The sequence below is a fragment of the Panthera leo genome, chromosome F2 (assembly GCF_018350215.1).
Source record: "Panthera leo isolate Ple1 chromosome F2, P.leo_Ple1_pat1.1, whole genome shotgun sequence".
Taxonomy (NCBI): Eukaryota; Metazoa; Chordata; class Mammalia; order Carnivora; family Felidae; genus Panthera; species Panthera leo.
Window position 1 is genome coordinate 79,884,530 of NC_056695.1, and position 20,522 is coordinate 79,905,051.

The 20,522-nt window shown below is 47.6% G+C and overlaps 2 protein-coding genes across 13 annotated transcripts in view; one reads left to right on the plus strand and one right to left on the minus strand.

Moving 5' to 3' along the window:
• The first annotated feature begins 341 nt into the window (after window positions 1-341).
• Window positions 342-5,929, plus strand: CHRAC1 (chromatin accessibility complex subunit 1). Of its 3 annotated transcripts, none has more exons than XR_006198519.1 (4): window positions 342-681; window positions 1,992-2,118; window positions 2,794-3,194; window positions 5,835-5,929. XR_006198519.1 is itself a non-coding variant. In XM_042924262.1 (3 exons), the coding sequence occupies exons 1-3, from the start codon at window positions 535-537 to the stop codon at window positions 2,910-2,912; spliced, it is 393 nt and encodes a 130-aa protein (XP_042780196.1). In that variant the 5' UTR covers window positions 342-534; the 3' UTR covers window positions 2,913-3,441. The 3 variants fall into 3 exon arrangements, 1 of the variants encoding a protein (XP_042780196.1); XR_006198520.1 differs by having other exon boundaries at window positions 5,842-5,929; XM_042924262.1 differs by lacking the exon at window positions 5,835-5,929 and having other exon boundaries at window positions 2,794-3,441.
• Window positions 5,930-11,118: 5,189 nt separating this feature from the next.
• The window catches only part of AGO2 (argonaute RISC catalytic component 2), a 123,999-nt gene continuing 114,595 nt past the window's right edge, over window positions 11,119-20,522 (minus strand). For 9 of the 10 annotated variants that reach the window (XM_042924283.1, XM_042924286.1, XM_042924284.1 and 6 more), the window contains one exon: window positions 11,119-20,429. In XM_042924283.1, coding sequence (XP_042780217.1) covers window positions 20,321-20,429 — 109 coding nt within the window. In that variant the 3' untranslated portion in view covers window positions 11,119-20,320. The remainder of the gene's footprint in view (window positions 20,430-20,522) is intronic. The other variant, XR_006198521.1, reaches the window with a different exon arrangement.

Here is a 20,522-nt window from a genome sequence, read left to right on the forward strand (position 1 = left end):
TAACACTTGAGACTTATCCCATCACCCCTCTGACACCTTTCACCCCCTTCCCATTTTTTGCTGGAATAAAAGCCCCTGGCTGCCCGCTCAGTCCAACTGCAGCACATCGGCCCCTTTGAGCTTCCCCGACCGGCTCCGGCCTCGGGGCCTCCACGTGTGTTGTTCCTCCTCCCAGGAAGGTGCGCTCTCTCCCCAGCTCTGAAGACGGTACCCCGTCCCCGTGTCTCCGAGGGCCGCTGCGGCCATCAGCCGCGCCGCGCCCCCAGGTCCGCACCGCGCGGGCAACTGGCGGGAAGCCCCGCTCGCGGCCCTGGGCGGCACCGCCCCGCCGGCTGCCTTTCCGCCCGCTCCGCGCGGCATCTCGGGGTTTGTAGTTCTGCCCCGGAAGGGCGGCTGCCGGCCCCCGAGGCCGCGCCTCCCCGACACTACAACTCCCACGGGGCAGCGGGCCTCCGCTCCCGCACCCGCCAGGCCGGCAGGCCGCCTGCCTCGCTCGCGGCGGGTCCGGCGGCCGCCGCGGGGAGGGGCGCGAAGATGGCGGACGCGGTCGCGGGCAGGGACAGGTGCGGGGAGCAGCGGCTCGTGTCGCTGCCGCTGTCCCGCATCCGGGTCATCATGAAGAGCTCGCCCGAGGTGTCCAGCATCAACCAGGAGGCGCTGGTGCTCACGGCCAAAGCCACGGTGAGGCGGGCCGCGCGGGGAGGAGGGAGCGGCTGGGCGGGGGGGGGGGGGGCCGACCGGAACCGTCGGGCCCCGCCCCGCGGCGCTGCCGGTGCCGCCCCCCCCGCCCCTCGCGGGCTCGCGGCGCGCGCGCCCTCGGCGTCGCGCCCTGTCCCCTCCCTCGCAGCGCGCGCCCCAGCGCCCGGCGCCCTCGCGCCCACCGCCCCGCCCACCGCGCCGCTCCCGTCCTGCCTCGCGCGCCTTTCGCCTACCGCGCGACTCCCGCCGTTCCCCGCGCGCCGCTCCCGACTTCCCCTGCGCGAGGCCCCGGGTGGTGGCGCTGGCTGACGCGACCTGACGCGTGCCTCCTGTGGCGTCTTCTCCACGCGCATCACCGCACTCCGGGCCCCCAAACCTTCCGTTCTTCCGCTTCCGCCCTGTTCGTGGTTTTCGGGCCCCGGTTCCTCAGGGTGCAGTGAGAGGGTTCTGGAGGTACAGCCCGACGACGCACGCACCTTGTCCGCGCAGCGAGGCTGGACCTCCCCCGGCCACAACCAGCCTCCGTTCCCAGCCCGTGGTGCCAGCGCCGTTCTAGGTGCAGGTGGCTCAGGGTCTCTTTGGATTTGGTGTGGACAGTAGTGCCCCAGCACCCTTTGTGTTACTGCACTGGGCCGTGCTTAAGCCTGCCTTGGACCGCGCAGCCCCTCGGGTCTCAGTGCGGTGTCCCTGCAGGGTGCTGGGGCAGAGCTGAGACCTTCTGCCCGCCTGATCCCGGAGCCCAGGGGGGTAGTCGTCCGATCAGCACGTGGTGCTGGGATACTTAGATGCCCTGTGCACTTTCATTCCTTACCCACCAACCTAGAGGGAGGGGAAGAGAGAGGCTCCGTCCAGGTTGTTGATTTGCGGAAGGTGTTTGGGCAAAATGGGAAAGGTGGTCAACTCTCAGCTTCCGGCTGTTTGACTATTACAGTCGTACGCCACCACCTTAGACGCTGTATTTTAAAAATGTGTTCCTGAGTCAAAGAGAATTTTTGAATGGTCCTTTGCTCCTTAAACCAGCCCATAGTTTTCACATAATTATAATCCATCGTTGAATTAAAAAAAATTTCCCTGAGTTCGAAATCTAAAATAACTTTAGGGAAATGCCTGCTTCCCTGCCAACTTTGATACACCTTTGCCTTCTTTCTGACCCATTTCTCCTTTCCCCGGTAGTTTTCTGTAATTTGAGAAACCCAGGTAATCCGCAGTCATCTAAACAATGTAATTTTAAAAATTAAGTTCGGTAAATTTTCAGGGCATACTTTTCATTTCACTTTTTCATTTTGTTTTAGGAACTCTTTGTTCAGTATCTAGCCACCTATTCCTACAGACATGGCAATGGAAAAGAAAGGAAAGCACTCACTTACAGTGATTTATCAAATACTGCAGAGGAATCGGAAACTTTTCAGTTTCTTGCAGGTACTTAGCTTTTGAAACATTCTGGTTAAAACAGATGTAGTAATTTACAGCTTTTTTTCCCCCTGCTTTCACTGAAATAGACTTTTTTTTTTTTTTTTGCTGCTTTCTCCAGGTGCCAAAGTTTACCATGACCTGGCACAGGAAGACATTATTAGTTTTGTCAGAGTATGTTTGTAATGTGGTTCACCTAGAATGATAGTGAAGTCAACAACCTGCACAAGGATGTTTGGCTGGCTGGGTGGCTGGGGGAGCCTGGCTGACTCCTTACCACTGAAGGGAGGACTCTGGGCTGGTCTGCTCGGCCCCAGAAACAGAGAAACTCGTAGTTGTTGTTGCGGAACAAGCTGTGTGGGCCACAGCTAAAAAAAGAGCTTTAATCTATTCCCCCCGGGGCCCGCCGGCCTGTCTCAGGTGGGTAGGACAGGGTTGCTCCCGGTCGTTACCAGCACACAGGAGCCCATGGTTTGCAGTCCGTGGAAAGGAAACAGGTCTCTGGCGTTAGTCAGGAGGCAGTGCTGGTTTCCTGCGCTGTCACCCAGAGGCAGGGTCGGAATTCTGTCGTGTTTTGGAACCTGTTCTAGAGTTCAAAGCAGGGACTTGCACATTTTGAAATTTGCATTGCTGTGTTCATGGTCTGCCAAAACCAATTGCTGATGTTAGCTTTATATTTTTAAGATATATTACCAAAGAAGATTTTAGCTAGTAAATATCTGAAAATGCTTAAAGAGAAGAGGGAAGAGGACGAGGAGAATGACACGGATGATGGAAGTAATGGGGACGAAGCAGAGTCCTAAACCCAAAGTCAGCCTGCGGAGCGCCCTCCTGGATTAGCACCATTGCTTTGGAGTGAGCACAGCACCACGTGACTTTAGACTCTTCAGTTGTCAGAGACTTCAAGTACATTGTATGCCCTCCTGGCTGCCTCAGGGCACCTGATGTGCCCACGCCATAGATGGCCAACAGGAAAGGAACCCAGACAGCAGCCTTTCCCTGAGGGGCGCACGCTGCAGGCCTGGGGCAGGGCGTACCAAGAAAGCTGCCTATGCAGTCGGGCACGCCTGGTTCATCTGCTGCGGGTAAGCTGTAGAGGCAGACAAGTTGGCTTAACTTTTTAATTTACAGAGTAATTTTAAAGAGCTTCTAAATATCAGTTGTGTAAATTCATAGATGACTATTTGGAAATTAGTTCTTGTAAACAACTAGCTGTAGTTTGAGCTAAAAATATAGTTTATGGGTAGTATGTTGCGTTTGAAAATTTGACGATTTGTCTTAAATACTGCATTTTTATTAACTGAAAAATAAATTTCTTTATTAGAAGCTGTACATAGTTTAATAGTAAATGCTTTGTGGAACTAGATTTAGAGCCCTCTGTTGTTCTCATGCCTTGCTTGTTACCTGAGACGTATGCAAAATTTAAAAAGAAGCATTTCTGGGATGCCTGCGTGGCTCGGTTGGGTGTCCAACTTCAGCTCAGGTCATGATCTCATGGTTTGTGGGTTTCAGCCCCGCGTGTGGCACACACTGGCAGTGCAGAGCCTGCTTGGGATTCCCTCTCTCCCCCTCTCTCTCTGCTCCTCCCCCACTTGTGCACATGTTCTCTCTCCCGAAATAAATAAACTTTAAAAAATAAATCAAAAGCATTTCTAACACTTTTATTCCCAGAGAAAAAAAATCTCGTTAATATTGTTTGTATTTGATTTAATTATCTCTGCAAAGGCATTTAAAAATTTTTTAATATTTATTTATTTTTGAGAGGCCGGGGGTAGGGGACACAGAGAGAGGGAGATGCAGAACCTGAAACAGGCTCCAAGCCCTGAGCTGTCAGCACAGAGCCCGACGTGGGGCTCGAACTCAGACTGTGAGATCATGACCTGAGCTGATGTCGGACGCTTAACTGACTGAGCCACACAGGCGCCCCATTTCCTAAAAACATTTTAAAATACTGTGTATATTGAAAATCTTAAAAAAAAGAAAACTCTCCTTTTATTGTTCATTACACACAAAGTAATTGTTTTTATTGTTCATGAGAAAACCATAAGCTCTATTTGTTTTTTTTTTTGACAGTAGGGTAAATTTTTGGCTGTCTCTTGTCTCTCTTTTTTAAAGAATTGAGTTAAAGTTTACATCCAGTAAAGTCATCCTTTAACATCTGATGTGTTGGTTATGTAAGTAATCAATATGTAGGACAGTTCTATCCCCCCAAATATTCTTCTGTACGCTCAGAGCCCCGTTCACTTACCCTCCGGTAACTACTGATGTTTTCTGTTCCTCTTGTTTTTAAAATTGGTTTAAAATTAAAAAAAAATTTTTTTTAATGTTTATTATTTTTGAGAGAGACAGATAGCATGAGGTGGGGAGGGGTAGAGAGAGGGAGACACAGAATCCGAAGCAGGCTCCAGGCTCTGAACTGTCAGCACAGAGCCTGATGCGGGGCTGAACCCACGAACCATGAGATCTTGACTTGAGCCGAAGTCAGACGCTTAACCGATAGGGGCAACTGGGTGGCTCAATTTAAAAAAAAAAATTTTTTTTTTTAAATGTTTATTTTTGTCAGAGAGAGAGAGAGACAGCACGAGTGGGGGAGGGGCAGAGACAGAGAGGGAGACACAGAATCTGAAGCAGGCTCCAGGCTCCAAGCTGTCAGCACAGAGCCCAACACGGGGCTCGAACTCAAAGACTGCGAGATCGTGACCTGAGCCGAAGTCAGACGCTCAACCGACTGAGCCACCCAGGCGCCCCTATTTAAACATTTTTAGAAACCCACATTTTGGTGTACCGTTCTGAGCTTTGACAAACTCAGGGTTGTGTAATCACAAGACATAACAGTTCTGTCATCCTGCAAATTCCCTCATGGTCAGATTCATTCCAGCCCTTTACCTTGGCAACCCCTTGAGCTATCCTTTTTACCCAGAGGAGACAGCAAATTTACTCTGGAAAGGGCCATATAGGAAGTATTTTAGGGGCGCCTGGGGGGCTCAGTTGGTTGTGCGTCCAACTCTTGATTTATACTCAGGTCATGATCCCAGGGTCGTAGGATTCAGCCCTGTGTCAGGTCTGCTTGGGATTCTCACCCTCCCTCTCTGCCTGCCCCCCAGCCCTGCACTCTCTCAAAAACAAAACCAAAACATTTTCAGCTTTGTGGGCTGTATAATCTCGTTACCACTGTTGAACTAGGCTATTGTAATATAGGCAACCATATATAATACATAAAGTAATGAGTATGGCCATATTTCAGTGGGACTCCATTTCTGGACACTGAAATTTGAATCTTGTATAGTTTTCATGGGTCATGAAGTATTATTTTGGTCTTCTTGAAACATTAAAAATGTAAAAACCATTCTTAGCTTATGGGCCATACAGAAACACAGTGGGCTGGCTTTGGTTCACAGACCATGGTTTGCTGACCGGTCTTTCCCATGCCACAGAAACAGAATTCTAGAGTACAGAGCCTGTGAACCCAGCTCTGCCCTGTTAAGCGTAATGCACAGGGTTCATGTTATTGCTGGTCCCACTCCTTATTGCTGTGTAGCCCCCCACCCCCGCTAGGGATATACAGTAGTTTCTCCATTCCCCAGGCCAACACATAATTCCCAATTTGGGTTGTTTCCAGCATGATTACAAATAAAGCCCTAGAAACATTTGTGTGCAGGTTTTATGTGAACAGAAGATGTCCCTTTGCTTGAGTGTACACTTGGGAGTGAAATTGTGTATTTAAGTTCATAGGAAACTGCCAAACTTGTGAAGTGCCTGTACCATTTTGGATTCCCATCAGTAGTAAAGGAGTTTCACTTGCTCTGCGTCCTCTGCAAAACTTGGTAGGTTGTTTTTGTTTTTAATTTCAGCCCCTTTAATGGGTATAGGTTTTAATTTGCATTTCACTAATAACTAATGTTGAGCATCTTAGTATTTGCTTATTTACCGTATTTTCTTGGGTAAAGTGTCCAAATTGCCCATCTTTTTATTGGGTTTTCTTTTGGTTGTGTTTTGAGAATGTTATATATTCTGAAAACAAGCCCTTTGCTACATTATGTGATTTGCAAATATTTTCTCCCAGTGTGTAGCTTGTCTTTTCCTTGTCTTGACAGCATCTTTCAAAGAGCAGAAATAATGATATCTCTATGAGAAGTTCTTAATTTTGAGGAAGTCCAGTTTATGTTTTTTCTCTGGGGATCATGCTTTTCTGATCATATCTGAAAACTTGTCATCAAACCCAAAGTCACAAAGATGTCTGAGTATCTCTTTAAGTGCCGTGCACGGCCACTAGTATCTGTGCCTTCGGGACACGATGCTGTTTAAGAAATCCCCCAGAAAAATACTCACTGGTTTGTGTTTAACCAGCTGAACATTCTTAACTCATCTAAGCATTTCCGACCCAGTTCAGGGAGCTCTCCTCCTCGGGTCGTGTGCCAGTCTGAGCCAGGAGCCTCCTCCTCACTGGTTTCCTCATCTCTACAGCCTCCTTCCTCTTCCTCTTCTATACTGATAACAGATTATCAAAACAGATTTGTGAAGATTTTTCTTTTCCTGGTCAGAAATGTTCAAGTAGCTGTCGGGACCCAAGCCTCTTCTAATACTGTGTACATTTCATCGAATCCTCCCATAAACTGTATAGTGTCCGCGTTTCACAAAGGGAATGGGTGGTCAGGTTAAGGCACTAGTGCAGAACATACCTAGGAGGTGGTGGGCATGGGATTCAAATCCCAGACTACTTTCTTTACTGGACCATGCAGCTTAGAAAGGATCGTCTCTCCCCGCCTATGTGGTGTACATTCTTGGCATTCAAGGCCCCAAACACTGATCTTACTCTGCTGTAGATGCTGTAGTTTTCCTACCTTAACCTTCCATTCTTCTTGATGTGGGCTCCCCGTCCTCTGTGGAGCAGAAACACCCTGATCAAGCAGCTTGCTTTTCTGAAATTATTTCCTAATTCATGTAACACTCACCATCATAGGTTTTTAAATTTTTACTTCTTTAGAGAGAAAGCATGTAAATGGGAGAGGGGAGAGGGGGAGAGACAGAGACAGAGAATCCCAAGCAGGCTCTGCACTGTTAGTGGGGAGCCTGACTCTGGGCTTGATCTCATAAGCAAGGGAGGTCACCACCTGAGCCAAAATCAAGGATTGGATGCTTAACCGATGGAGCCTCCCAGGCGCCCCATCATTACAGTTTTAATCCTTAGGTTTTTGTAGTCAGTTCGTGACTATAATGCTTCTGGCCACTCAATAAAGTGAGACTTAAACAGCAAGACTGTAATAAGGTAAGCCCATATCGATTAAGAGATTATAGAGCTCTCATCATTTTCTTACATTCTTCCAGTAGCAGCTAGATGCCCTGGGGCCAGTGGGCACAAAAGTGCTAGGTGGTTTTAGATAGTAAGTCAGTGAGAAGTACAGGGTCCTGGATACGTTAGGCAGGAGGTAGTGGGAAGAACTTCATCTTGATTTTGTCAGGAAAGGGGAAGGAAAAAAAAAAAAAAAGACTGGGACAAAATACACCAGAAGTTTTAAGAATCCCTATCCGTGTTGTGATTATAAATAATTTAAAATTTTCATCTTTATGTTCATCTGAATTTTTACATTCTCTGTAATTAATACAGTCTTAAAAATCAGAAAATAACAAGAACGAAACCTTGGCCTGCTTTAGCACCAACGTACGTGTATCCTAGGGTTTTCAGCCATTGTTTGGCTTTAAGTCCAGCCCTCCTTTCCCAACAGCATATATTCTTGAGGGTACAGATAGTGGGAGTCACAAACAGCCCACAGCAAGGCCACCAGGGCCTTCAGAGCTGCAGCAGTATGTGTAACCCTAGCCTGGTGGAGGGGGTTGTGACGCACCAGGATGAGACACCTGGATGTGGTCAGTTCCGGTTCCCACACAATGTGGATCTCAGGGCTTGCGTTTGCCTGGGGCTTAGTTCTGCGGCTTTTGACCTCATCCTTTCTCATGGCATTTAGAGTAGAAACACCCCAGTCCCCCTAGATACCGCATTTGTTTTTCTAGTTCGTTCTTGTGGCTCTCATCCCCAAACCCGAATTCTCAGGGACTGATGCTTAGCCCTTTTGAGTTTCTGGATACGTTGTTCAAGGAATTGGTCCAATACTTGCAGACTAGGCCTCTGGACGTCCATCACTGGAGGCGTGCTCCCACCTTGGAAACCTGGAATCTTACACCGTACCGAAGATAGTGCCCAAATAAAATCTGTGAGTAATTGAAAATCTTTGGGAGAGGCAGCTGTAAATATGAGGAATTTTATTTTATTTTTTGCTGACATACTATGAGGCAAAACAAAATTGACACCATACAAAATAACTTTATAAAATATCATTCACATCATATTTTATCAGATTTACAGCATTCTGTGCATGTTAAGGGTTATGTAAGGAGGTGAAAAAACACTATGCCAAACTTTTAGTATTAGTTTATATACACACAGTAAGAAACAAAACAAGTAACTGTTAGGTTTTCCATGAATTTATTGCAAAAATAGTGCAAACTACTTAACCTAGTAAGCTGTAAAACAAACTCGAAAGGACCCAGCTAAGCTTGAACGTGACAATAGATGCTCAGTGTCTCAGCCTTTGGCATTCTTCACCAGTTTGTCTTTCGTCCATCAAGACCACTCCCCACCTGCCGGGTGAGGGTGAGGGCTGGGGATGGAGAGACGCGGAGACTGGCTCTTCCGAGACCAGATCCATCCGGCTGCCGGATGCCAGCGCTTCCTTTAGGATCATGCTACTTACTCAATGGCAATTTTGTGAGGTCTGTGTTGAAGCCATTAAGATGCCAAGATGTTTGAGTCTGACCTTAGAAACAAGTCATCCAACCTCTTGATGACACGGAGAAAAGAATTAAGGAAGCAGCATGAACAGAAAGGACTGGGAACATTATTGTCTGCCTACACACACGGTATCCTTTTTCGCAGGTGCATTTGGGTGAAGTAGCACTAATGGTGGGCGACCTTTGAACCAGATACTGAAGTTGAAAAGACAAAAACAAAGGATCCTGTATCCCGACAAGAGTCACTTTAAAATCCCGTCCAACAGTCTATTGGGGTCCAAAAAGCGTAGATCTAAACAAAATGATAAGAGCAAAACAAAATGCTACATATAAAAGCTAAAGAAACAAAATGCAGCATATTCAGGTTCTTTTTCTTGAGGTACCTATATAAATTTAATCACCTGCCCCAAAGTACTCTTGTTAGGTGAAAGAACAGAATGCTTACTGGTGAGCCAATTGCGGGGCGTTTCTCACCACTGAGAAAGTGCAACGGCGCCGATCTGTATATGCAGCATACCGAAGGATGAGCGACTCTATAAGATAGAGCTCAAGTACTGACCCGGTGGACGCTCAACAAGGAGAACATTTAACTAGAATCGTCCCATTTTTTGGAGATCCTGCAGCAAAAAGCCTCCCAAATCAACTTTCAGAGTTTTGCCACTAAGGAATGTTGGTTCTCTTGTAAAATTCAGAGATCTCTTTAAAATAGTAAAACTATACACTACAGGAAAGATCCCTAATTTTTATTTCTTATTGGTATAAAATCAAATTCTTAAGACTCCAAAATATTGTGTTACCTCCAAACAATTAAGTTAAAAAAGATCACCACAGTAGGAAAAGTCTAGAATTGTAAACTGCCAAATATAAAAGCATGGAAAGTCATCGATCTCCTACCTTACTTTCTCACCTGCCAGAAAGCTTGCCTAACTCAGGGCAACCCCGGGGCTGTTGCTGAATGCAGGCCTCCCCCCACCCCACCACGGCCCACCCCACACTTCAGTGGCTCCCGCACCCCCCTCTTCCTCCGGCTCCCCCCTGGCCACCAACACCTCCACCAGGAGAGACGAAATCGACAACAGTCCATTTGCTGCTTATGAAATAAATGTATAAAATACGCCAGAGGTGGCGGGGGGGGGGGGGGGGGGGGGGGGAGGGGCACAGATGGCAAAACCCAAAACAGTTAAGTACGTGGGAGTTGTTTTGGCTGCCCCTTCATTGGCACAGAAAATGAAGAGAGAGCTTTAAGTACATGCATAGAAGAGTTTGGAATTTGTTTGTAAAATGTTAATTTGCTCTTGGACATAATTTGTTGTTTTTTTTTTTTTTCTTTTCTTTTCACAAGAGGGCAGTTGGGATTTCAGTTCTACCTTACTTGTTGGCTGGGGGCAACCTATCAAATTCCATGGCCAATTGGGCTTTTCTCCCCACCTGCAATGTAAGAATTTTAATTTCATACTGATTTTTTCAATGCATTAGGATTCAACACAAAAGGCACAAAATAAATAAAAAGATTATTAAATAAACGGAAATTATGATTTCAAGCTTTGTGTGGAGTTATATCTTGCTGTTTGGTTACTTTTTCCAATTTGATTTGACAGACTTAGTAAATAGCACCCAACTGTTTAACTGAGGTAGATCCACATTGTAAAGAAAGCTGGGTCCCCTCCATTTTATGTCTAAGTTTAAGATGCTTTTACAAAAACAAAAATCCAGATAATCCTATGCGGAAGCGATGGCAGGTGGCACTACCTGAAGAAAGCTTAGAACGTGAGCAGGTTCAGTAAGATTCATGCCCAAATCACACTCTCCATTTGCCATAAATAAATCTCAGACTGGAGGGAAAAAAACCAAACATTTAAAAGTAACCCTGAAAAAGTCTCTAGACTTTCAGAATAGGTCATTTTGACTGCCACAGAAATGCACAATGGTCCGTTTTCATCGAGCATTGGCAACGGCCACGCCAGACCAGACAGAGCGAGACAGGGATCTGGATCACCGAAAGTTTCCCTTTGTAACTCCAGAGAAGAGACTGGTTGATTTAGGATATAGCATCTTGATCTGAACAGTTTAAACCCACCCTGCCTAATATTTTTGCATACTCTGAAACTTACAATTTTAACATCTGATTAAGGCTTGATTTAAAGTGGCATTACCACCTCGCGTCATGCAGGCATCGGACATCCTCAAAACACACGGAATGGTAGTGAACAAAAGACAAGGACGTAAGCCTCCGAATTGTATTTAGCAGGTACTATAATTTTATAATTAATTTTACAATTCATGTAGCAAATGAGAAATTATACAGAGAGGCCAATGTATATAAATACTAGTTTGTACAGGAACTTTCAGTTTTACAAAACAGCACTGCACGGTTTCTCTATTGCAAGCACAAGACGTCGTCACATAGACCCACCGCACAGGTATCAACAGTCCGTGGACAATACGCAGAGTACCGCCTGAAACGAGGCCCTTGTAGCTGCTCAGCTTCTTAGAAAATAGTAAACTTTCAATGGTCACAATACATTTTGATTCAAAATATCTTCTAAAATGTTTTATTGTGGGGGGAAAATTAAGAAGGGGCAAGATCTACCTATGGAACTTCTGAATTCATTTTTGGTTCTTTTTCAATTATTTTATAAAAATAAAATAAAACTAGAAAAGTTGATAAAACTCAGGGTTAAAACCCCTCAATACATATTAGGTAAGTAATCTGAAGTGTATCAGAGGTAAGAAAAATCTGGATTTAGACACTACATTCTTTTCTTGTATTTAATGAGTAATTAGCCACTTTGCTGCACAGAAACTTAACAATTATTCTCTTAAAACTTCTTAAAAAGTAAAAACTCACTTGCCTCTATAGTTACAAAACATGAATTCATACCTTCAGCCACTACATTAAAATCCACTATCAAACTCAGGACTCAAATTTCCATTTAGTGCTACACTATATACTCTCAGGATTTTAGTCACGCGTGTATTTGCCTTGGAAGAAGATTCGAAATTCTGAATGTGTCCTCCCCTCTGCAGCCAGCACCTCTGCCGAGGGAAAGACCACTCACTGCCTTTCAGAAAGGAGAGATTGGGAGAAGGGAGGGCCAAGAGGAGCCAGTAAGGATGGATTTCTGTGCATTTTAAAAATAAATAACATCGGGTTCTTTCCCCCGCTTGAAAGCAATAAAATCATCCTGGACAGGGTAAGGTGTTTTGTCATTAGACCATCAGCCAAGAAACTGCTCAAAACCTGGCTTAGATGAGTTAGAGATAAAGACTGCATTTTAGGTATGTCAGAATCGGGAGTCCTATATGCACGGCTCACCCCAGTCAGCAGCTTCCCCACACACCACACAAAACAGCAACGCTAACGAAAAGCGTCCCAAGAGAAGGACAGTAGGACTGAATAGCACCTTACGTCTGAGGACTTCACACGCAATTTACCAGAGACACGATTCCAATTCCTTTTCTAAAAATCTAGTTCCGTGACACTAAATAGTCTTGTCAAGCGACTAAGGGGACGAAGCCACCAGGTCTTGCTGACGGTTATGGTCGATGCCTGACTAAAAGAGATGGATCTTGCGCGCGTTTCCCGGAATCCCCGCCGCGGACGTGGACTTGGAAAGGAAATCCTGCGGCTACAAGAACCTAACGTTTTCCGACGTGAGACAGTATGCACGGGCATCACAGTTTACAAAGTCAGGAGCTGAGGAGCAAACGCAGCTTCAAAGGCAGAAGGTCAATGATTGACTTGTGGAATGATCCAGGCTTACTTCCCAATGAAAACGCAGCCCCAACGCGATTCCAAAAGGACACTGAGGACCGGACTTTTAAAGGCACAGAGGCTGAGACTGGGTCTTCCAGAACATGCTCAGTCTGGTACCGAGGGAGACCAGAGGAAGGCCTGGTGCCACCCGCTTCCTGGGTCAGAGGGACCTGCCCTCTCCCGCGCCCCCCTCCCCCAGATTGTCCCCACAGTCTCTAGAGTTCAAAGGAGCCTCGGCTCCCCAACACAAGCACCGAGGTCTGCCAAGTGGTGCCAAGGGGCCACGCAGTTGGCCTGCACCGCACCCCTGGCCTCATGGCGTAGGCTGGTCTTGGGATCGACTCACGGTTTGAAGGACCTTGATTCAGAAGGTGCTTAACGAGGGTGGCCTCAACATCTAGTTCCTGGAGACACTTGAGGAGGAAGAGTTAATATTTGGTGTTTTAGCTTTAACTCTTTCACATCAACCAGTAAGAGAAAAGTGTTAATAACAAAAGCACCAGTAGTCTTCAGCTCCCTCTTTTAAAATAATTTTTCATGAACGTGAAAATGGTGGGAGAGGCTCACCCCGGGATTCTGGAGACATTTATGCACAGAGCTCATGGGCAGATCTGAGTTCAACAGTTCACATTACTGAATCAGAGTGGGCTGCCGTGCGGTGTCCCCTGAAAACGCCCTGAATGGGATTCTGGTCGAAGAGAAGGCCAACCCAGAGCGCCGGAGCAGTTCCAGAAGCAGCAGGTCAGCAGACACTGAGGGTGCCCGCGCTGAGCGCCCACGCATCTTGGGGAGGGCTGTGTCTACAAAACAGTGTAGTCGCGCCATTATAAAACATTCGTAGAAAGACCGCAAAGGACACTTAGCTCTTTCAGGATTAAAGCACGCCGCGCAGCGAGAAAAGCATCAAAACCCAAAACGACAGTGCTAAAGGCAAAAACTGCCAGGTCACGTTACGCGCGTAACCTCTCTGCGCCAAAGTCAGCATCTGATGAGCGTCCGGTGAGCGAGCAGAGCAACCTCCACGCCCCCAGACGTCCGTTCCCGCAAAACCGCCCGCCTGTCCCTCAAGAATTTAAGAGCAAACCAACGGAGGGGTCTCGCAGCAAATGCGGACCTTCCAAAGATGAGAGAACGTAACGAGCCTAAAGACCAGAGGTGAAGAGGGCAGAGGGCGACCCCGACTGACCCACGGCAGCGTGTGGGCAAAGGACGTTCTGGCAGCAAAGTGGTTAATCACAGGGAGGGCTATTCAGAGCGGTAGGTGACAGACTCTCAGGACTGACTGCCTGCGAGTTAGCGAGTTAGCGAGTTAGCGCGTCAGATGACCCAGGGGGCCCTGGGAACTCCGACTTCAAGATGCTGGCTGTGGGCCCTTATGTCCGGTCAAACAAAGGGCCTTGGACTCGGACAGAACATTTTGCTTTTAAACCGTAGATCATTTTTAAGTAGGGAGTGACAGTAACTCAAGGTTCCAAGGTCAAAGGCCGATCACGACCGCACTGTCTCCTGCGACCACACGGCCACTTTAGATGGATTATTTTTGCACAAGAGTTGGTGTTTAAGCACCTTTGTGATTTTACAGAGCGTATAAAAAGGGAGGAGAGCGCAGAGGGAGCCATTTTCAACCCATTCACAAGTGAAGCAGAGAAGAGAGTGCTTTCTCACAGCAAACAGGGAAGCGCACAAGGCCAGGACCACAGGCCGCTTCAGGGTCTCGCTGCACGCAGCCCCGCACGGAGGCGCTCCCGCCAGCCTGGGAGGACGGTGCGGGAGGCTCTTCCTCGTGCTGGCTGCTTAGAGTCCTAAAACGGAGCCGGGCAGCCCCGAGGAGTCCCAGGCCGCCTCTCTTACCTCCGAGGGGGAGGAGGGGACTGCCCACGGGTCACAGTATGGCACACACATTTTCAAGCCAGAACTGGAGAGAGAGATGTTCACAATTCAGTTTATTCAGGCAACGTTTTGGCTATTTTCAGTGTGGATAGCTACGCTTAAGAGCAAACACTAATCTACCGAGAATTCAGAGGTAGCCTTTATCTGCATTTATTTACTTTTTTTTAAACTAAAAGGTATTCAGAAACCACCTTCTGTAGTGATTTGGCTAGGCCAATACATTCACTTTAGACAATAAAATGGCAAAACATAACCAAAAAAGCATTACGGAGGGCACCACGATGGCATCGACGCTACGTTGACACACATTCGTGACTGGTTTGGGTCTAGAAGCTCCGTGCGTGTCTCACTGGGTAGCCTGACCGCAAACGATTGCACGCTGTGGGCTGTGGGCTGGAGCACATACTTCTCATCTAGCAACGTCACAAGGCATACAGGAACAGCGCTGGATCTCAGGTCTCTCCAGCATCGATGGGCTAAGCCACAAATGACGGTTTTGACACAACAGTGATCTCATGGCTTTAAAATGATGGCTGACCAAAGAGAAGTGAGGGAGGCCCTCACCGTCTAGCAACATTGGCCACACAGATGCTTCTGATCCGAACTGTCAGATGCTGGATGGAACTGGAAGAAAATGCTTTAAGGAGCCATGAAAAACAACCAGGAATGAGACCAAAGAGAGCGCTCAAAGGATTTATAGTTAACCCTCTTAAAGTTAAATCTTCAGACCTCAACGGGAGAGCATACCCTCCTTTCAATAAACTGCAAACTTCCTTTCTGGAAAACAAGAAAACGAGGCTAATTTGTCCTTCATGAATGGTCAGCAGACACAAGGCTAAAGAGGCAGTGAAGTCCACGCGACTCTAACACATAATACTGAAAACGTGCCAGTACCCTACAACAAAGCGACGCGTCGCGTTCCTATCACGTTTGCGGCCCTACATCTATTTACAATCGTTTCAAACAAGTACAGCAGATGCAAAGTTGGACATAATAAAAAGGAAGTTGTCAAAAAATCAGTGCAATTATTCTGAGTTGAAAATCTTCCTTACAAAAGAGTCAGCGTGTGTGTGTAACACAGACAGCCCCATTACAAAGTCACACGTGCACCGTGTCCACACTGAAGAGAACGTCACCGCAGCCGAAACCCGCAGGCAGGGCAGCTCGAGGGAGAAGATTCTCGGTTACTTTGGGGAAGGGCTTAAAATATAAATAAACTATTTGCATTCTGAAAGTGAGGCGTATGAACACTGAGGAAGTTTCTATTTATTGTACATTCCTTTTCTCATGAGCGTGAGAGATGAGTCAAAGAGAGGTCACAGGGAAATTTCTATGGCTTGTCTGGGCCACTGGGATTGTCCACTGTCTGGATTATGTCAACTTCTAAAGCTCCTCCTAATGGAACTGCCTTAGGTGTAGGAAAATGCCCATGAAAAATCCTTTTAACTGTCCAACAGATCAAAGTCCCGTTGAAGGAGTACATCCAGATCCTGACGGCTCCACGAACCAAGCCAAGTGCTTCCATGATGCCAAGCAACCAAGAGAAGCCGTCCCAGCCCCCCAGGCCCCCCAGAGACAGTCTGGTGTCCCAACTGCAGGACGCTTGGCTGGTCTACCCTTAACATATTGTATCAAATATATAATTTGACTGAAAAACTTCCCTGTAAAAATAAAATTTAAATCACCCTGCAGATCAATGTAAAATTACATTGCTGCATATATAAGAAAAACAATTCATCCAGAAAAATTACATTTGTGGCTTTCAAAAATAAAATCATCCGGCAAACTTGCAGGTAAACATTAGGCAATTTATAAAAGTTGGGGAAAGAAACTGCTAGCATATCCATCAGGTACCACATGCACTGGGATATCCACATCGGCCAAATCGAACCAGAGCAGAAAGAAAAAAAATAAATAGCAACATTTGCATTTACCAACAATAAAAATAACATATAATATGACATCAGTAAAACTACCCCACACCCCGCTGCAGGAACTGAACTACACGGTCTTTTCCAATGAGCACCCCGCAGCCAGGGTGAACATCAGTCAGAGCAGGGACCCCGGCCAACCTCAAAAGAGCAGGGAAATCACTCCGTTGCCACCACGTCCCTCTCGGGCAAGCCCCCCCCCCCCCCCCCCCCCGCACCCACCGAGGGCCAGGGGCCGCCTGTGGTTCTAGAGTGCAAACATTCATCCACGGGAGTGTGAGAACACCACCAGAAAGCGACATCACGTTAAAAAAGTAAAAGCAGACCCTATAACGTATCAAAAGTGTGTGTGTGAAGATTTCTCAACTCCCAAACCAAACAGTCCCTTTCTAAAAGTACAGGTATGCCCAGTTTTACAATAACGTATCCGCACTAGGAAATTCTGAGCTTGTAGCACACAAACAGGCTGGAATCTCAGCGTCCCCAAGGGGCACGGGCACAAAGCAGCGGCCGCCCTCGGCTCCCCCGGGGTTTCCTTCATTGCTTTGTCACTAGGGCGAGAGCGGGGCGAGCAGAACAGTGGGGAAGGGAGGTGGGTACTGTCATTTCTCTTAAAGCGAACATTTTAAAATCTACTAGGAAGAGTACCAGTATAAGAATCTCATTGGGAGACCTCTTTGAAAGAGACGAGATAAATCCTAGTTTTCCTCTTTAATGAATCCAGATTTCTACATCATAATTTTCACATTCAGTTTGCTTAAAGCAAGGCACACCTTACTTAACAGTGGGGCGGGGCAAAGCCAGCGAGCGGACGCCACTCGAGTCCACATGGGCCCCGAGCCTCCGGTGACCGCACGCACGCGGAGGACGGGGCTCCCCTGGGAATCTGGGGCCACGAGGGCCGAGGTAGCCCAGGGGCGGGGGGTGCAAGCACAGTCAGAGACGGGCGAGGGCCCCTTTTGGCTTCCACACGAACAGGGCTCAGACTTAGTCTACTGCACTTTGAGGTTTTACGCTGTCTCAAAACTGATCCTAATAACGGGGGGATTGGTAGAAATTTGGGAAAACAATTATTTACCTGAGAAACTGTAACTACAGCCATTTGAATTCTGAATCATCAGATGTGTACAAAGGTATGCAGCTAACCCAGCTGGAGACGTTTGGTCTGTTAATGCTTTTAGTATGAAAGGTTTTGTAAAACTAGCATAGCGCTGTACAAAGTACCTTTCTCAAGTACTATGGCCCACGAAAAGGAACACCTTGCCTTCAAATGATTAAAGAAAAAAAAAGTCTCATTTTCTGTCAGCCTGTGATCTTTCCTAGGCGTTAGCTTAGAAGGCACCTGCCCACACTGCCAAAGGGCTGGGCCCTTGGTGCTCGAGGGAGATTACTCTTCAGAAAGTTCTCCATCACGGGTTCTCAGACTTCAGGCAGCCCCGGAATCCCGGCTGAAGGTACAAAATACAGACGCCCAGCCCAGCTCTGGAGAATCTGATTCAGGGGTCTGCATTTTTACCAAGCACCGCCACTGCCCTGACCGCCAGGACCCTGTGGCAGCTCGCAGAAACAAGCCTTTGAGACACACGATTCCAGATGACCCTAAACATGGCTGAAAACTAACCTAATTTCAGATTTCGAAGGTGTATTAGTGAAGAGATTCCCTCCTTAGCTTGGATGCTCCTGGTAATTTAAGCCAAGAGTGTATTGGTATCCTTCTGAAAATAGGAGAAAGTGCCACTTGCCAATAAAAGGACAGGGAATTGCAACATTTCTTAGAGCAGAGGCTTCTGTTCGTTTAAAAAGACCAAAATAACAAAAAAAAAAAAAGAAAAAAAAAACCAACAAAATAACAACAAAAAAAACCAACCAACCCAAAAAACAAAAAAACCCCCAAAACAAAAAAGATACAGCAAGAAAAGGCTAATGCCATTACTAAGACACCCACATGCACACACAGACACGCACGCACACACCACTCTGAGTATATATCTTCACAAACAATAGTCGCCCCTTTGTCATCGCCGCCAAAATCTAGGCCAAGTGTCTGTCACAGCCCCGCCTGCGGTCGCCCCTCCCCCCTCCGAGCCAGCAGACAAGGATGGAGGTGGGGGTGCTGTCTCCAGCAAGAGGCAGCCAGCCCATCGGGACCCCCGCCCCACCGTAGGGCCAGAGGTCAGTGTGGGGGACTGGGTCCGGGGAGGGCCGCCGGCAGGGAGGGGTAAGCCTACAGAGCACAAAGCAGCACTTGGGGGGGGGGGGGGGGGGGAAGGGCTCGTCTCCTTCCCCGAATCTCTACACTGAACGTGGATTTGATTTGTTTTAAAAACTGTCTACGAGGACAAACAGCCCACTTAGCACAGAGTCGTCTGCTGTTACCCTTCCGGAGTTGTCCGTGGTATCACGCTTAGTGCGACGGTTTCTAGATTGGCAAACCCGCGTCTGGGGCCCAGAATGCAAATCTCTTCTGCGGGCTTTGCAGTCCGCCACCTCCGCGGGCAGGCTCCGTCGCGGGCCGCTGGCCTCGCGCCCAACGGGGAGCCACCGCCGACGGCTCTCTGCGCGTTTCAGTGCATAGATCCTACGAGACTCGTCTAACAGAGAACCAGACGCAGAGAGAAGTGCGCTCCGACACGTGGACCTGTTCCGGGAATGGAAGAAGAAGTACATTCCATCTGTGCTTAACCGGCTGAGCAACACACGGGGGCGGGAGGTGGGGTGGCGGCGAGCGGCTGCCGTGCGCGCTCGGTGCCCCCCGAGGTACAGGCTACGCAATCTACGCGGGGAAGGCGGGTCGCGGTCACATTGAGTCAATTGCATACTCCTGTACGTAAGCGCGAGAACCACACGAGGCGGTCCAGTCTCCAGGCTCCAAAACACTCCTGATATGCTAAACAGATCACAATAAGCACCCCATAGTCAATAAAATGAAAAACAGCATCTACCTATCACATTAATACTGCAAACCAGATATATATATTTTTTTCTCTTACATTAAAGACATAACAGTGAAAAAGGATTGTACTGTATTTATCACCACAGACCCGTATTCTTTAGAAACTTTGGAAAATAAATGTCACAGTCCTATAGGACAAATCTTACGATTAGACTGTCGGCATATTGTCTTTTTTCTTTTTTTTTTTTTAAATAAATTTTTATTAAAATGGCACTTGTCTGCCAATCTCTCTGGACCTATAAATGTTGTAAACACACATGGCCCGTCTTCTGCCCCCGCTCCTTATTTCAAGCTGAGTGAGAGGCGGGTGGTGACAGAGCGAGACGCCCGTGGGCGCCTCGGCGGGCCACCTGCCCTCGGCCCCGAAGAGCTTGTGTGAGCCCTGTCAGGAGCGCACTAGGGTCACTCTGGTGTAGACGTCAGCGACCACCTCACAACGCTCAAGGCTTTAAAACCACTGCCGTGCTCTGTGTTTTGCTTCCACTCTCTGAGAACGTTCACAGCTAGTTTGAGCCCATCAATTTCATAGAGAATCATGTATTAAAAACAAGTAAATTGAATGACCAAATAAATTAAAAATGTTTTAAAGCCCTGAGTTCATAGACTGGTTTTAGGAGATTTTTAGGAAACACGGGACTCTATTTTAAGAAGCAGCTTCTAGATTTTGGCAAACCATACTTCCTACGACAATGGGGTCTCATACAGGTCTGCAGTTCAAAATCCAGGTCTGAAATCCGGGACGGAAGGCATTCTGGAAGATGGAGGATCTACTAAAACCGATGACGTCTCATGTTCGATGCTGGCTGTCACGGAAGGGCTGGGCATCTGTTGGTCTGAGTGTAGCTGGTCTCATGTGAATCCAACTCCGTATACCATCGTAAACACTATGACACGTCAAGCAAAGTACATGGTGCGCAGCGTGTCCTGATGAACCTGGACCGCCTTTGCCAAGGCTTGGTGGTCTCGCCCATTACTCTGCCCGGAGGTATGGCTTCCTTCGGCACTGCGGGCGCGGGGGGACAGACAGAGAGAGAGCGCGGCCTTCAGTGCACCGGGTACCCGGGGAGGCGCCCACGCAGCCGCCGGGCGCGGGGGG

What these genes read in the sequence shown, in the direction of transcription:
- CHRAC1 (XM_042924262.1), top strand. Translation starts at nt 535, where the DNA reads ATGGCGGACGCGGTCGCGGGCAGGGACAGGTGCGGGGAGCAGCGGCTC. An exon ending in TGCTCACGGCCAAAGCCACG is followed by an intron (nt 682 to 1,991) that starts GTGAGGCGGGCC and finishes ATTTTGTTTTAG; the next exon opens with GAACTCTTTGTTCAGTATCT. An exon ending in AACTTTTCAGTTTCTTGCAG is followed by an intron (nt 2,119 to 2,793) that starts GTACTTAGCTTT and finishes TATATTTTTAAG; the next exon opens with ATATATTACCAAAGAAGATT.